Source organism: Megascapheus bottae, chromosome 19 (genome assembly GCF_031878675.1).
Source record: "Megascapheus bottae isolate mThoBot1 chromosome 19, mThoBot2.hap1, whole genome shotgun sequence".
NCBI lineage: Eukaryota > Metazoa > Chordata > Mammalia > Rodentia > Geomyidae > Megascapheus > Megascapheus bottae.
Genome location: NC_143527.1, coordinates 22,568,952 through 22,586,581, shown reverse-complemented (window position 1 = coordinate 22,586,581; position 17,630 = coordinate 22,568,952). Strand labels below are relative to the sequence as shown.

At 38.1% G+C, this 17,630-nt stretch overlaps 1 protein-coding gene across 1 annotated transcript in view; it reads left to right on the top strand.

The window, feature by feature from the left end:
* The window catches only part of Pik3c3 (phosphatidylinositol 3-kinase catalytic subunit type 3), a 90,551-nt gene extending 85,774 nt beyond the window's left edge, over positions 1–4,777 (top strand). The window contains exon 25 of the mRNA XM_090353185.1: positions 3,382–4,777. Coding sequence (XP_090209311.1) covers positions 3,382–3,396 — 15 coding nt within the window. The 3' untranslated portion in view covers positions 3,397–4,777. The remainder of the gene's footprint in view (positions 1–3,381) is intronic.
* The last annotated feature ends 12,853 nt before the right edge of the window (positions 4,778–17,630 follow it).

Sequence of the window (17,630 nt, the reverse complement as noted above, 5' to 3'; positions counted from 1 at the left end):
ATACAAGTGTTCAAGGAGGGAATCTCTATTTACAATCACTGGGACTTAGTATTTAGAACTTAATCACAATTAGGCTAAGGGTTTGTATGTCATAGAAACATTAATTTATGAAATAAAACATTATGTCTATAGAGTCATATGTTTTTATGTCTATATAGTTATGTTTGTATTTCCATTACCATGTCCATAGTTTTGGGTATGCAGTTATTGAGTCCTAGCTCTTGTACTCTTTGGATTTAATAGCTACATATTAAGGATACCATGCACCTTTTGATGCTTAGGTCTTGACTTGTCTCACTCAACATGATTAGCTCTAGATTCATCCACTTCCCTGCGAATGCCATTATTTTATCTTGTCTGTTGGCTATGTAGAATTCCATTGTGCATATATACCACATTTTCTGTAGGTCTCATGGACATTTTAAAAAGTGCCTGGGCTGGCTTTGAAGTACCTCAGGGGTATGAGCCATCAGGCTAATTTAGTACTTTTCTAAAGAGCCAGTTCATTTTCCTCCCAATTACTTTGACTGTATAATAGCACCATCATCTCATACAAAGCTGTTTTGTATCATTTGTATCCTATGTCTTCTCCTAATTGATTTTTCATTGTCTTGAGAGGAATAGCAACAGCAACAACAATAAGAGCTTAGAAGCAGGAGTGGAAGAAACAACCCCAAATTGCTGGGCAGTTAAACTTCACAGGAACTTCCTAAAGTGCATCCTCTGTGTCAGCCTGCTTACTTCTCATACCTGTGAAGTAGGCTTATTACCTGGCTTCATTTACAGATGGGAAATGGTGGTTCCTGGCTGACAAAGCTCAGATTCAAACCCAAACTTGGGGTTGTGAAAATAGATGCCAGTTACTAAATAATGTTGCTACTAGTTTTAATATTATCTAAACTTTAATTTTAACTTTAGTTTAATCAATGTTAACACATTTTTGTTGTAATTTAAAAAATCACTTATCCTTTTAATACTATCTTTTTATCTTTTCTTCTCCTTACTCTTCTGACCATCAAAAGAGAAAGAACATCAGCTGTCCAAATACCAAGCTGCTATGATATATAAAGGAGTCACTGGGAACAGCCAACCTGAGATAAATATCATGAGATAGCATTTACTTTGTACACTGGCCAAAGCTAGCCTTCAGCTGCACTGACCCACGTGTGCCATCGTGTGCTCCATTCAGCACTGTTACTGACACTGTCTGACAGATGTTTTCAGGTCTTCCAGTTAGTTAATTATTGCAAATCACAGCAATCACCAGCATGCTTGGTTGTTTTCAGCTAACATGCCCTGCAGTTTAGTTATCATTCATACAAAATGTATGTTCTTTGAGGATGATGTTTGAGTCCTTGAATGTAATTCATGGTGGGGTTTGACCTTGTCTGTTTACTCCTTCTCGATCACTTAATGCTGATTGCTATTTTCTTACTCTTCTGTGTTACGTTAAGCCCTTTCATATGTTGTTGTTATCCTTGTGTGTGTGTTAAGAAAATTGGAAGTGATTTTTTGCCGGCTAACAGCTATAGCTACACAGAATTAACTATTCACTTTTTTTTTCCATAGAGACCCTTAAAAGTATTTAAGAATGCATTTAAGACCATCTGTTCGATAGTAACATTTTGCTCACATACAAATGCATAAACTCACATAGCTCCAGGATATCTAGACTTCTGGCATGTAGTCTGGATCCTTCACCTGCCTTTTCAGTCTTTATCTAATCTAATAGCTTCTGAAAAGAACCTTCTTTTTAGCTCTTACTCTGTGGCTGTGATGATGATGATTTCTCAGTGATGTGTGAAGTTCATTTTTTGTGTATAATGATTTTGTTCTGAGTATTTTGCATATTACTATATGTGTGCTCCAATCTCTGTGTACTGATTTAGTTCTCAGTGTTTTAAGTGTTAGCTTATATATGTTACATTGTCTGCATGAACACTGGTTTGGTTCTGTTTTGAGTGTGTATTTTTATGTGTATATGTTTTTATGTTTGTATCGATGTACTACTTCTTTCTGTGCACACAGATTTCATTCTTGGTGTTTTGTTTGAAGTCAATTTTGCTGTGGCCTACACATCCTAAGCCCGTTGCTGCCTCATTGTATGTGCCACAAATAAATATGTATGATTAGAGGTGGTGCTGTGGTTTAAAGTGGTAGAACATAGTATCAATCTCATTGCCACTGAGTTCTGTCTAAGGTTTACCTTCCTAGTCTTGGACGATTGTTTTCATTCATATAATAAGTGAATCATCTTTAACTCACAGAAGACAAACCACTTCTCGCCCAAATATTTTCTCCAGAATTGTGTACATATTTAATCATATTTAATTGTGTACATGTTTACTTATAATACTTTTTAAATCATTGAGAAAAATTTGTTTTTATATTAATATGAGTCTTTTTTTATTGTCATTAGTAAAAGGGTTACATGATATTTGCCAGATAGAAGGTGCATTAATTCACATACATTGATACCCTTTCACATGTCTTGGAACCCATTACCCTCCCCCCCACACCCACCACCCATCTTGGTTTTCCCCCCTTCCCTATCTAATTTCAAATAACCAAATACAAATAAATTCAATATATCAGATAACAAAGTGAGATACTATAACAATATGAGATAACCAAGGGACAGCAAAGGAGATGAGAGACAACATAGTACATTAAGGACAGCAATCATTCATTATATGGCTTTTGTTTCAATATCCTGGAGGTCCTTTCAATTAGCTTCATACTATATGGCCATATGTATCAAGATTTTGCTCTATTGCAGAGCTCTGCTAGGAGAGCCCAAGGTTTCTACTGATTATGACGAATGAGGGAAACCATTGAGCCTAAGTTCCTTTGAGTCTGGCTTACTTCACTTAATATGATTTTTTCTAAGTCTTTCCATTTCCTAACAAGTGGGGTGATGTCATTCTTTCTGACAGCAGCATAGAATTCCATTGTGTACAAATACCACAACTTGTTGATCCACTCATCAACTGAGGGACATCTAGGTTGGTTCCATATCTTTGCTATGGTGAATAATGCTGCAATGAACATTGTTGTGCTAGTGGATTTAGTATGCCCTTGTTTCTGGATGGTTGGGTAAATGCCAAGTAGTGGAATTGCTGGGTCATAGAGGAGTTCTATGTTTAGCCTTTTGAGGCACTGCCACACTGCTTTCCATAGTGGTTGAACGAGTTTGCACTCCCACCAACAGTGTAGTAGTGATCCCTCCTGGCCACATCCCCTCCAGCATCTGTTATTATTCGTTTTCCTGATCCTGGCCATTCTAACTAATATGAGTCTTTGAAAGGATAGGCTGTTGTCTGTTTTCCTTTCCGATCTATGAAGTAAACTTTTTTTTCTTGTCTGTTTTTAATTTTGTAGTACTGGAGAAAATGAAATGATTTAGCCCATCAAGACATTTTGACCTAGTAAGAAAACCTTCATTAGGAACAACTGGTGTTTTCATGAAGACTTCCAAGGGACAGAGAAGAAAGCATCCTGAATGGCACTTCATACCTGGATTCTGTTTTCTTGGATGTTATTATTTAAATGTAGTCTTTGGGAATTCATTTTAAAATACTGTGTATATATATATATATATTATATACATATACATGCACATATATGTGCTTTATAATGTAACATGTTATTAAAATAAATGAGAAGCCTATTTCAGATTTATGACTGGTATACAAATCAGAAGAATTATGGAGTGAGTTTTCTGGTAAAATTCTTACTTTATATTTCTTTTTTCTTTATACGTCTTCTTTTCATTTTTGTGTAGTTCTGGGATTGAAACTCAGGGCTTCACTCTAGGAACCCTACCAGGTTAGCCACACCTCCAAACCTTTTTGCCTTAGTTATGTTTAAGACAGGTTCCTGCTTTTTTCCCCCAATTTAAGTGGACTTCAATTCTCCTATTTTATGCCTTCTACCATCAGTGGAATAACAGACTCATCCTACCATCTTCAGGTTTTTCTGTGGAGATGAAGTCTTGCAAGGATTTTTTCTTGCTAGCCTCAACCTTGTTCCTTCTCACCTCTACCTCCTAAGTAGTTGGGATTAAAGCCACACCTTTTTCTTCATAGCTTTAATTAGGACAGCAGTTAAAAGAATGTTTGGACTGATTTCTCAGTGTAGAAGTTGTTTTTTTTTTTTTCCACTTTCCAATCCTTATTTCATTGTTATTTTTGCCTAGTGTACATAAAGTTTTATTTTAAACTTTATTTAGCATTATACATTGTGACTCCTGCTTTTTAAAATTGTTTCAAGAGAACCTTTGTCTGGAATCCTAGGAGAGGAGATAGTATGCAGAGTTGTCAGTGAAAATATCCCAATGTCGACAGTGCCATGGACCTGCTTGCTGCCTCAGTGGACAGCTCTGAGTAGATAAGGTATGCCCAGACCCACTCAGGAACAATTGTAATTCAAAGGGAGCCATGTTTCAGCCTCTGGATGTGGAAAGGGAGGGATGGGTAGGGAGTGATTATATTCATGAAGCCATTTTCTCTTCATTGTAAATGTGGTTGCTTGTTTTAAAAACCACAGGTCTTCCCTCATAAGTTGGAAGTATGTACAATAGGATATGGAAATGTAGGTATCTGAATAACTGGCCAAAAGGTATTATGACTGTAAATATTACTGTTGAAAATAGGATTTTTTATGTTAATAGAGATAATGTAAATATATTTCTGCAATAAATGCTTTTTGATGCAAAATGAATTTTCTGAAGCTTTTTATAATTTATCTCAACCAGTTTATCTAATAAAGAATTTGATATGAGCAAAATAACGTGTCTTTCTAGACTAGAATTCTCAGTTATTCATCCAGCTTCTTTCCTCTTGCTACTTTAGAAAAAAAGAGCAGTACACAAATGATAGGCGCAACACAATAATCATATTTGCAGATTAATATGTTGTACAGCTATATGACCTTGTTCTGGAAGAAAATGAATATTTCATACCTTTGTTACTGAATAATATGAAATGTCAAATGGCATTGAAAATGAAGTTAAATTATAGTGAAGTTTCTGAGAATTCCAGGTATATAATGTTTATTTATCACAAAATTCTTTCTTGCTTTCTTGCTTTTTTTTTTTTTTTTTTTTTTTTCTATTCCTAGAGCTTGAACTCAGGGTCTGGATGCTGATCCTAAGCTTTTTTGCTCAAGACCAACAAACTACCATTTGAGCCACACCTCTATTTCTTGTTACACAATTCTTATCGCCTTAGAGTGGGGTTCTAGCCAGAAAGTAAGTGAATAATTAAGATACATCAGAGAAGCACAGAATATGCATGCAAATTAGCAATATAGTAAAGATGAAAAGATCCTTGTAAATCAACTAGAAAGATTGTATGCATAACGTAATTGGCAAGTACCACTTTCGAGCTTGCTTTTTCTTCACATAGTAGATCTTTTATTTTAATGGCTCAGAAGTTTTCAGTCTTTCTGCAAAGTCATTTTTCTAGTCCTATCTGTGTTGGCACCTCCGTGTTTTCCCTGAATTGCCCTGTATTTACAGACTTTCAGAGATCTTGAAATTATTGGTAACACTAAACACATAATTCAATTGAGTGTTTCTTAGCTATCGTCTTTCAGAGATTGGCAGGCTTTAACTGTAAGGGCCCAGTGTGATAAGTATATTCAGCTTTGGGAAAACATCTTGGAAGGAACAACTCAGCCCTACTGTTAAAATGGAACCACAGTGATAGAACCAGTGATAGACCAGAAATAAGTGGATGTGGTCAGATAGGGTATTTGAACTCATTGTAGGGCGATTTTGTAGATTTTACCAATCCTTATAAACTCCACAACACTTTGCATAGATGATACTTTGTGTAATAGGGCTTAGTAAGATGGAAAAACAATGACAATGAGAAAGAGGAATTCATCACAAGTAACCTTGTATTCCCTGCAACCTTAATAAGCAGAATAAGCTATCTGACTTGCACATCTCCAGTGTAAGTGGTGAATCAGAGAGAGGATAAGTACGATGTGCTGCCATTTAAAAAATGGAAAAAGGAGAAACACATGGAAATCATTGGCCTTCAAAATCTTTAGAACCTGCTGGGTCCTCCAACCAGAATCATTACCATCATTCCTGTTCTCTGACTCTGCATCCTCCCAGGCTTTTGCTAAAAGCAGGGATAAAGACCAGCCCAGGCCAAGCCTAGGAAAGGGAAGAGTACACAGTAGTGGAAGAGTCCAGTCATGGAGTTTCACAGGCTGTGCTGATTATGCACAACCTTAGACCCTTCATACCTGAGGGTCTATGCAATTTAGCCTGGAAGCAATTTGGTCGTAGTCAAGATTTGGTGGGGAGAAGAAATAATCTGTCTTTAGCTAGGATTTTCTAATGTTCATAACCAATGATGCTTTTTAACTTTTGTAAAGGTTTTCACCATTTTTTTTCTGCTCCATTTTTTTTTTACCAAGCATCTATAGTGGAGAAAATTGTTAAAGTCTATAAATGCATGAATAAGCAAATGTGAGTGACATGATCTAGTTGTCACAGAAAATAATCCTTGAGAAGGATCATGGGTGCACGTCATAGATAGTTTTCCTGTTATGACGCCTGCCTGTGTTTCTTAGTATTTTGATAATGAGAGTATGTAACTTTTGTAATCAGAAACCAATAATGAGAAAAGCAAGTACAGACATGCACGGGCACATGAAGGGATGGTGATTCATACAGACCCCTGGGACTGGGCTAAGAGTATTTTGCATTGGGACAATGGGAAAAATGAGAGACAAGCAAGTGCAGAATTTCTGGCAGCAGTTGCTTGGGGTCATTAGTATTTTAAACAGTGAGATGAATTTTAAATAACATATTAGTTAAAAGAGGCATTGCCAGAGGCTAAAGAAGTGTAATTATTGAAAATCTGGATTTAAATATGTATATTATAATAAATAAAAATATCTGTAGCTAATTTTTAAATTGTGTTTCAGTACCCAGATTGGATTTGGGAGAAGTTGGTGAGGGCTTGCGTGCGGATAGAGGAAGAGCTGAGACCTTACCTACCAAGTCCTCAGAGAAGGATGTTACCACTTCCATGCAGACCACAGTCTTTGTCACCTTGTTGACTTTGAGAAAACTACAAAACAGACAATTTGTCATCCGTCATCTAGAATGAAAGAATATGAAAACAGGAGCAACAAGGAAAGGGGAGGAGGAACGTCCAAGGATTCATTAAGTAACACAGATAGCACTTGCACGTCTCCTAGAGCTTGAAAAATTAGTTTGGCTGCTGGAGAGAAAGCACTTCTCTCTGAATATGATGGATGGAAGGGATCAAAAGGCAAGAGCTAGCAGAGGTTTCAGAATCTAAATAAGCTGCTTAATGTGTCCAAGTAGGAAAAAAGTCTAGATAGATATTTTGAGCTTTCTGCTTTGCAGATTCAAACAGAGGAAAAAGACTTTCCTCCTGAGCACGGTTTGTGGACTGAATGAAAATAATGAAACAGTGATGGGAAAAAATAGTTTTTAGCAGCAAAGTTCTCTATGAGTGTTTTTTTTTTCTTTAGTGGAAAGCTTGAAACTTTGAATCTACACGTAAATTAGTATTTGTTTGGAACTGATGATTCTGTAAATTTTGTCTTTTTTTCCGTTTGTTGGTCATGAAGCTTGAATTCCGGGTTTGAAGCTGTCCCTGAGCTTTTCTGCCAAAGCTAGAACTGTCACTTTGAACCTTAACTCCACTCCTGGTTTTCTGGTGGTTAATTGAAGATAAGAAGTCTCATGGACTTTCCCTGCCTGGATTGGCATTGAACTGCAATCCTCAGATCTCAGCAGCCTTCTAAGTAGCTAAGATTACAGGTGTGAGCATGGCTGATTCTGTAAAACTTATATTAAAAATCCATGAATTGTCAAATCAATGACTGAGTTCATAAAGGGTTCACTTTGAAGTCACTTATTCACTCATAATAAGAGTGTTTATAAACAAGGAAAATAAAAGTTAACTTTACTAAAGTGTATACTATATTCTAGAGTTTTCAGGACAAAACTGCTAAGTGAGTGAACAAAATTGGTATCATTGTAAATTGTTACTCCCTGCTGGGACCCCAGACCTCACTGGCTGTGGCTGCTGGCCCAACCCCTTATTTTCCATGACTCACATTCTTAACTCCATGCCCTCAAATTTGTTTCTGGTGTTAGTCAGTAATAAATATGTGGCGCTCAAGTACCCTCTTCAGACCTTTTTGTGGACAGATCTGTGTGGTCAGGCCCCATTCCAGCAGGGGGCGCTCTCGGAGGCTACCCAAAGTCTTTGATCTCTGAACTTCACCTCATGTTCCAAGCCCCAGCTGTGCAGTCCAGAAAACCTTTGAATATGTTTGGTCAAGCTCTTTGTGATCTTGCTCAGTGCAAATTTCGAGTGTTTGATAACTGCAACTAAGAGAAAGCTAGAGGCAGGGCTCAAGTATTCGAACACTTTCCAATCTGTCCACCTGCCTACTCAAGGCATGAGTCCCTGAGTTCAAACTCTAATACCACGCACACTCACACCACCAGCATAAAATAGTTCTACATTTGACCAGATTAGATGAAACACGATAATTAATTAGCGACAGTACTTAATCCTTTATTTAGCAAAACAGATAAGCTTTTTAAATCCATGTTTACGCCCCATGTCTAAAGGATTTGATTGAGATTTCCAAGAGACTCTGTTGCTCAATAGGAATGAAGATGGCAAATCATTCACCCCACAGTAGTCAATATATCTCCCTCTCATCCATTTTTTTGTCCTTTTTCAGGCCCTGACTTATTGTAGTAATGTGTGTTCTTAGGCTAACAGAAGTTGCAAAGTATGGGTACCCAACCCACGTGCCTGCAAAGGGTACTTCCTGAATATGCATCCTTATCTCTCACTGACCTATATTCTGACCTACCAGGGGCCATTTATCCTATTCCATAAGAGTCCTACCATGTTTTAGAGGCCCTGGGTTCTCCAAATTTCATAAAAATCATTGGTTTTTCTTAGCAATTGGAAAAATACCTCCACCCGCTTGAACCAAACACTAAGCACAGTAAAACACTTTTTGCCTCTTTTAATTTTTCTCCCCGCTTATTACAGGCCTGGGTTCTCAGTTCTACTGGTTTCCCTGTTGGCTGGTATCAGGAATTTTGCACCAGTTTGTCTCTTCCGTGCACTGGCAGAACCTGACAGCTACATCTCCTCCTTTCCCAACAGCTACATGTAAAACACAGCATGCTGTACACATTTTAATTTAGCCACATTGATTCCATTGATGTCTTGTCACATACTTTGGAACCCAAGGCCTCATCAGACTCACAGGACAGATCAGAGATGGGCCCTCTGGGCTCTTGACCCTAATTATTCCTTTCTTTTCATTGTGTCTTTTCCCTTGGCATGGTGGAATGATGTGAAGAAGAGCCTGGGGAGAGGGAAGGAGGGAACGAAGAGGAGGGCAGAGGAGGTCAGTGCTCACAGACATAGAGGAACAAAGAACTGCAAATTGGGACCTCTCTCCACAGCACCTTCCCTTTGGAAAGTCAATGCTGAGCACTGCATCATTTCTGAGCTGGGGGTGGGGGGGTCCAGCTCGGGCCTGGCACGGACCAAGTGAGAGCTATCACCTGGTAGAGTTAGCTCTGGGCAGCCATAGTGACCACAGAAACATCCAGCCTGCTACCTTTTGGGGCTTTCTACCTCACAAAAGGAATAATTGATGAAACCTGTGTTCACAAAGCAGGCTGTCGCCCTGAGCTGTGGTCCTAGGCTGGACTCGCACTTGACAAATGTTACCATTTATTTGTTTACTTTCTATTTTGATCGAATGCTTTTTTTTAATTGCTTTCATTTAACATATCCAAAGATGATGTGTGCTCTAATTGCATTTCTACCACACTGTTGACAATCATTCTGATAACTGATTTGGTTTTCAAAATACAAATTTTAGCATTTGAATTTCCTATACTCGAATCTGGTTTGTATATGAAGGTGAGTTGCAACAGGAGAGTCTTATAATATATGCAATTTGTTGCCATCTGGAGAACTGAAAATAAAATAGATTTTGAATGAGGGTATGTGGGTGTATGTGTTTCGGGAAATAAAGGATAATGTCTGTATTTGCATCCTATCTTTAAAGTAAAAGTTGGTCTGTTTTGACTTGTCAACATTATAAATGGTACTGTATATTTATAAAGATATTTGCATATCTTTTATCAAGTGGCATGCTCTCCATTGGTTTATGTGTCCAGCTTTTGGTTAGGAAATAAATTAATATTTAACACTAAGATGAAAAGCTCAGGGAATTTGATTTACTGTCAGTTTTAGGGCACTGTTTCACTTGAAAGTTGTGGCATTTCAGGGTTAAAGTTGCATCTAGACATATTACTTAAACCAAAGGCTTCCCATTTCTTTCTCTCTTGTTCCCACTCACAAACACACACACAGTGGTTCCAAATCTTCAAAAGCTCATTCAGAGCCTTGTTATTCACTGAAGTTCATTTAAAATGCAATTTCCTTTCTCTTGCCTTTTCGTGGACCTTCTAGAAAGAATTGGCTTCTTTATTAAGACTCTCCACAACTAAAGCAAATTTGGTAGACAAAGCACTTGCATGGTGAGATCCTATCTAAAATTTTATCAGTGTGATCCATGATGTTTCTTCTCTTCCTCCTTTTCTTCCCTCCATCCATCCGTCCTCCAACTCTCCCTCCTTTCATTTTCCTTCTTTAGATTTTTTTTTGCCAGTTATGGGAACATAACTCAGGGCCTGAGCACTGTCCTTGCTCTTTCCTCAAGGCTAGAGCTCTACCACTTGAGCCACAGCACCACTTCCAGCTTTTCTATGTATGTGGTCCCAAGGAATAGAACCTGGGTCTTCATGTATGCTAGGCAAACACTCTACCACCAGACCAAACTCCTGGCTCCCTTCTTTAGATTTTCGTTAGCATATATTATTTGTGTAGGAACACTTGGCTGCAACAATTTCATATGTAAACAATGTACCCTCATCCAACTCACCCGTCTGTCTCTCTCCTTTACAATTGTACTCCATCTTTTCCTTTCCTTGTTTTCCTTTCTTCCTTTGTTTCCTTCCTTTCCTCCTTCACTCCCTCCCTCCCTCTCTTCTTCCTTTCTTTCCCTCCTTTAAAAAATCTGTTCTTGATCTTAGGGATGGAACTCAAGGCCTCACACATGCTGGGCAAGCAGCTTGGGAAAGCTGTTTACCGTTAAGCTTACACACTAGCCCTGGTTTTGCTTTCTAAATCTAAAAACTCCCCTCTGGAAAATACAGGATAGTTTTACTCTGTGAATTTGGTAATATCCCAGCCATCTTGGGGGACCCAGAACCCCCACCCAGCAAAAGAGTCACTAACACTCAGTGAATCAGCTAGGAGTCATTTTAATAGTAAGGCTGATAGAGAGCAGCCCCTCCCTTCAGTGGGGCTAAGCTTTTAAAGGTAAACACCACAGGCAGATGGTAGTCACCTTATGATATCACCTTACAATGCCCACAGTCAGTAACCACAAGGATGAAATGAGCAGGTTAAGCATATATATATATATATATATATATTTTTTTTTTTTTTTTTTGCCAGTCCTGGGCTTGGGCTGAGGGCCTGAGCACTATCCTTGGGTTTTCTCAAGGCTAACACTACCATTTGAGCCATAGCACCACTTCTGGCTTTTTTCTATGTCTGTGGTTCCGAAGAATTGAACTTGGGTCTTTGTGCATGCTAGGCAAGCACTCTACCACTAGGCCAAACTCCTGGCCCCAGGTTAAGCATATTTACAAAAACAAAAACAATTTGGCAGCTAAGCCTGCCAGGTTATTACAAATTTTACAGGGCAAAATGATAAATCAAAGAAAGGTTTGAAGTCACAATAAGCTCCATGTAGGTTTATTTCATCCATTTAAAAGTGCTTTTTACACCAGACACTGTTTGCTGTCATTTATAATCCTAGTTACTCAGGAGGTTGAGATATGAAGATTGAAGTCTGAAGCTAGCTTGGGAAGAAAAAACTGTAAGATTCCTATTTCCAGCTACCCAGGGAAAAGCCAGAGGTGGAGGTATGGTACAAGTTTCTCAAGTTGTAGAGCACTAGCCTTAAAATAAAAAGCAAGACACATGAAGTCCTGAGTTCAACTCTACCCCCTATAACCCTCCCAAAAAAAAGAAAGGAAGAAAGAAGAGGAGGAGGAGGAAGAGGACAAATGAATGAATGAATGAAGTGGGTAAAGGAATAAATAAAAGTATGTATTATCTCCTATGATGTTGTAGTCCATTGCTAAAATCAGAGGAGACATCTCTGCTTATAGATTCTTGCCCTGTTCCTGAGGATAATCCTGCTGTCTACCCCACCTTGAAGAGTAACATGTAGAGCAGAACATAGAATCCAGATTTCAATGCAATTTTAGATTATTTTCACTGTTATCTCTGCACAACAGAGTCCTTCATTCCCAGTTTCTCCTTGTATACAGTGGAATAGTCTAGTTGAATTATGAAAACATCTGCTGTTTGTGTAATATTCCTAACTTTAAGAGAGTTATCAGTATCAATACTTCTGGTTGTTGATACTTTATGATGTCATACTTCAGTTTGGGGGATGAAGAAAGCTAAGAAATTCAAAGGTATGACAGAAAGGTAAGGGCCAGTGTTTTACATCATTGATAGATACCTTACCTAGTATAGGCTAAGGCCACTGACCACAAATATCTTTGTTTTAAATAAAAAGCTCTGTTTTGCTTGGATACCAGGATGAGTTTGAGCTGACTGCAGCAGAGAAGACTGAGATCAGTGGATGCAGTTGCCCAGGGGAGGATAATCTGATAGAGAAACTGAGGCCCCAGTCACAGGAATAATAGGTGAAAGTGATTAGACTATGACATTTTCCAGTTCCTTCTTGAAATATAATACCCAGAAAAGTGACAAATGAGTATAGTTGGAGTAGATGACCAGGAAGCAGAGACCAAAAAAAAAATCTGGAAGACTATTTGCTTCCCATTTTATTGTCACCAGTTAGGTTGCTATGTATACAAGAAGCACTTGGGGAGAGCTATAAAATAATTAATAGTGCATGGGAGGAACATTTATATTTCAATTTGTCTACATTTAAGAAACACTTTGCATATCTATTCAAGGCCTCCAATCCTGGTCTTGAATAGGAATGAGAGGAGGAAACAAAGGAGGCCCAGAGGCAAGAGAAAAGCAATTAGAAGGCTTCAGACAGGGCAAATCAATCTCTGTAGAATTGCAGGCTTGACCTTCTTGACCAGCAGAGCAGTACAAGTTCAAGCCTGAATTTGTCTGCTTGCTAACTGAGAATGAGGTTTGTTTCCTGTCCTCAGAGATTTACCCGTGATTGTTTCAGAACTGTGCCCATAATTTCCCCTCATAATTGGCTTGTTTTGATCATATGCAGTAAAGGCCACTGGGCTCTAAACAGTCACTTCAGTAGCACTAATTAGGTTTATATGTGCCACAATCCTAGAAGCAGAGAAAATCAATAGCTCCCAGCCAAATTTTCTACATTTACAGACCTTTGAAAAAAACTGCTTTTTTTTTTCCTTCCTTCTTGTAACTTGCATCTTGGAAAAATAGCTGAGAACAATGAAGGCCTCAAGGCTTTAACTTGACTTTACATATATAATTTTTTAACTCAGTGGTTAAAAAGATAGGCAAATCAGTCATGGGTGCCCCAATTTTTATACAGGAAACAGCTGATGCAAAGTTAAATGATTTTCCAGAAAGCCTTTCTACTAATTGTTTGTTGGAAATACAGAAATCAGAAATGCAATCCTTCCACTAGATGGCGATGCCCACTAATGTAAAGGCTAGAAGCAGGGTTGCTCTGCAAACTTCATTTTCTCATTTCAGAAGTCTGAATACTCCCTCCCTCTCCCTCTTCCCCCACTTTAACCCAAAGAATGCCCCCACTGTATGATCTAGGGTCCTCTACAACCTGTTCAGCTAGAGTCTAGTTCAGTTAAGATCCCAATGCAGGTCTGAATGGTCTTCCTGGAACAACTGCTCTTTTACAGAAGACTGGCAATTTTCAGGCAGCATTTATAATTTTTTCAGAATTCATTTTTTAAAGGAAGCTTTGATTTAAATGATTAAAATAGACATAGGATTCATTAAATCAAATGCTATATCCCAGAAAGGAAAATACAGGAATACAAGAAACAAAGATAAGAGTTTAAAATAACACTGACAGAAGAAATACTTGCCTTTGCCTAATGTGATGTTTTTGTTTGTTATTGTTATATTTGTCAGTACTGTAGGCCTCATCCTTTAATACATGAGCCAGGCCTCAAGCCTGGCTTTTTGCCAGTTATTTTGGAGATGGACTCTTGTGGAGTGTCTGCCTGAGCTGGTTTCAAACTGATTTTCAGATCTCTTAGATTTCACCTTCCTGAGTAGGTAGAATTGCAAACAGGTGGCACTGACTCTTAGCTAATCTGGGCTTTGTTTTTGCCGGGCAATTATTTTCACTTCTAAGCTACATCTCCAGGCTGGATAAGGTTATTATAGAAAGAGTAAGACATACAAATAAACCATAGAGCAATATAATTTTGGAAGTTCATTCTCTCTCCACAGAAGCAAAATTTCATTTTCCCTGTGTTTGATGAATACACCTTGAGGCCCGTTAATATATTGACCCACGTCATCAGTGAAAATGTGTTCTTTTCTTCTTCTTTGTGGGTAGTCTCTGCAATACGTATTTCTGTTTAGCTGCTGTTAAGACTTGCTTTTTTGTTTGTCTTCGTTTTGTTTGATTTACATGTAAGGTCTCAATATCTGGCCTTCAACTTGGGGTTTTCCTGTTTCAGACTTCTAAGTGCTAGGATCACAGGCATGAATCTCCTAGTTTGCTTTTTAAAAAATCTATAGACTTACATTTAGTTTATAGGTTTACAGAAAAATGTCCCAGCAAGAGAGTTCCCATCTCTTCTTTCTTCATCCAGTCTCCTCTACTATGGCATCATTGGATATATCTTACTAGAAGAAAAATACTTCCTCATTTGCCTCATTGTAGCTAATGAGTAAAAGTTAATCTTCTGACAGCTCCCTGTCAATTGTATCTCTCTTTTTAACTATTACATGGCAGCTCAGTTCATTTCTCCCTCATTCCAGTGTTGCCCTGATATGGAAACTAGAGTCATAGTGATGCTCATGGCCTCCTTGAAACCGAAGTGGAAGGGAGATCCAATGGCTTCTCCCACTGTTGCTTGGCTGGAACAGCTTGAGTATTACTCACACTTTTCCTTTTCTGTTAGATTGATCTTTGCCCAAGTCCATTGACTAGCAGGAACAAGCTTTGCTTTGAACTTCCTTTGTGCTTGTTTTGATTTCTGTGTTTCAGAACTTTTATCACCTTCTCTGAGATATATAGAAGGAAGAAAAAAAGAAAACAAAACACTGGGCACTCACAACCACGTTGCTTTTTGTGTTATGTTAAGAATTTCTAATCACTATAGCTACTTAATTGTGTTCATTGGTGGATTGAAACATTTGCTGTAGTCTCAGGTAAATTTCCACTTGGTCGATTTAGGCTACTCAGCTCTTCTAGGACTGTATGATTCTAGACATTGTGATGTTATGTGGGGGGTGAGTGGATATTTCTTTATTCTTATAGCTGTTTTAGAATTCTGTTTCAGTGGGCATTTAAATGGCTTAGAAAACACTTGACCCTTTTAGTAATGGCTTTTAAGATTTGTTAAGCAAAACTAGAATAGCACTTTATCTAGATACAATGTTTTCTTCGAAATGGCGACTTCCTACACCTTAGCTCATGAATGATGTTTTTCAGTTTGGCAGGTGGACTGGGAACTTCATTACCAGTTCCATGCAGCACCTGGATGGGCTGTCTCTAGTCTTTCTCTGGCCTCAGCTGCTTTGTTCATGTGTGTTCTCACCTGATTTACTTCGCAGACTTCATTCTTTTTTTTCTGATGTGGCACTAGAGCTTCAACACAGGTCCTCCTCCTCTTGATTTACTTTTTTTTTTAACCCAAGTTTTGTGTTCTACCACTTGAGCTACAGCTCTACTTCTGGCTTTTCACTGGTTAATTAGAGATAAGAACCTCAGGTTTTTGCTTTTGTTTTCTATCCAGGTTATCTTCAAATTGAGATCCAGTTATAATCCTAGCAGAGTAGCTAGGATTACAGGTAAAAGCCTGTAATGTCCCATGGATAGTCTTTAAAGCATGAAAAGGCATGCGCGCGCACACACACACACACACACACACACACACACACACACACACTAAATAGATGGAAGTTTGAGGAAAGATATGATATGAAAACTGGGAAAAGCAAGAGAAACATGGCCATATTCAAGAAATACCACAACAACATGCAATGTATATTTTTTCCACAACTGTCATCATGCTAGAATTAATACTTTTTTTTAAGATAGTAGCCCAAGTTGGCTGAGAATTTACAATCCCTCTGCCTCAGCTTGTCCAATATGGGGATTACAATGGTGTGCAGCCACACGAGCTCCAAAATTAATGATCATTTCTAACTTGAAATGTATCCTCCAATATGCAGCGAGCACAACTGCTTTTATTTTTCTACAGAGGGTGAGGGACATCAATCGACTCTCTGCAATCACTTTCACCAAATCTCACCTCTTTTCCAAAGATAAATTTCACTGCTCTTGGAATTTTTCTTAAGCTAAACTTATTTCTTCAGATCATAGTTGCACATGCTTACATCTCAGGATGGATAATTTTACACTTGTATACCCAAAGATACTAATGATTTGAAGACATTTAGAGATAAAATGTCTCTCATTGTATATTTGAAGAAAAGAGACAAGCGTGGAGAGTATTGGTCAATACAGATCATGGTATTCAATACAATAGAAATTGCTGATGGATTGTCAGGTTTCATAATGAACATTGGGACCCTCTGGCTGATAGAAATAAAATGGTTTATGCAGTGTTCCAGTTATTGTGTGTATTGTGCATGCGTGCATGATGGATGTGTGCATGCATGTGTGCATGCATATTTCTCATGCAGTTTTGGAAAAAGAGCTCCTACTTTGGATTTCTAGTACTAGCCCTACTTTTTTTCATATATTTTTATTGCAAGTAATAGAAGGGTTACATTATATTCACCAGATAGAGGGTGCATTACTTCACAAACATTGATAGCCTTTCTCATGTTTTGGTCCCCATTTCCCTCCCTCCAACCCCGCCTCTCATCTTGTTTTCCTCTCTTTCCTATCCTATTTCAAATAAACAAATAAGCATATATACAGATAACAAGGTGAAAATACTGTAACAATATGAGATAACCAAGGGACAGCAAAAGAGATGAGAGATAACATAGTACATTAAGATCAACACTCACTCATTATATGGCTTTTGTTTCCATATCCTGGAGGTCCTTTCATTTAGCGTCATACTATATGGCCTTATGTATCTAGGTTTTGTTCTATTGTAAATCTCTGCTAGGAGAGCCCAAGGTTTCTACTGATTATGACATGGGGAAAACCAATAAGCCTATGTTCTTTGAGTCTGGCTTACTTCACTTAGTATGTTTTTTTTCTAAGTCTTTCCATTTCCTTACAAATGGGGCCGATGTCATTCTTTCTGACAGCAGCATAGAATTCCATTGTGTATAAATACCACATCTTGTTGATCCACT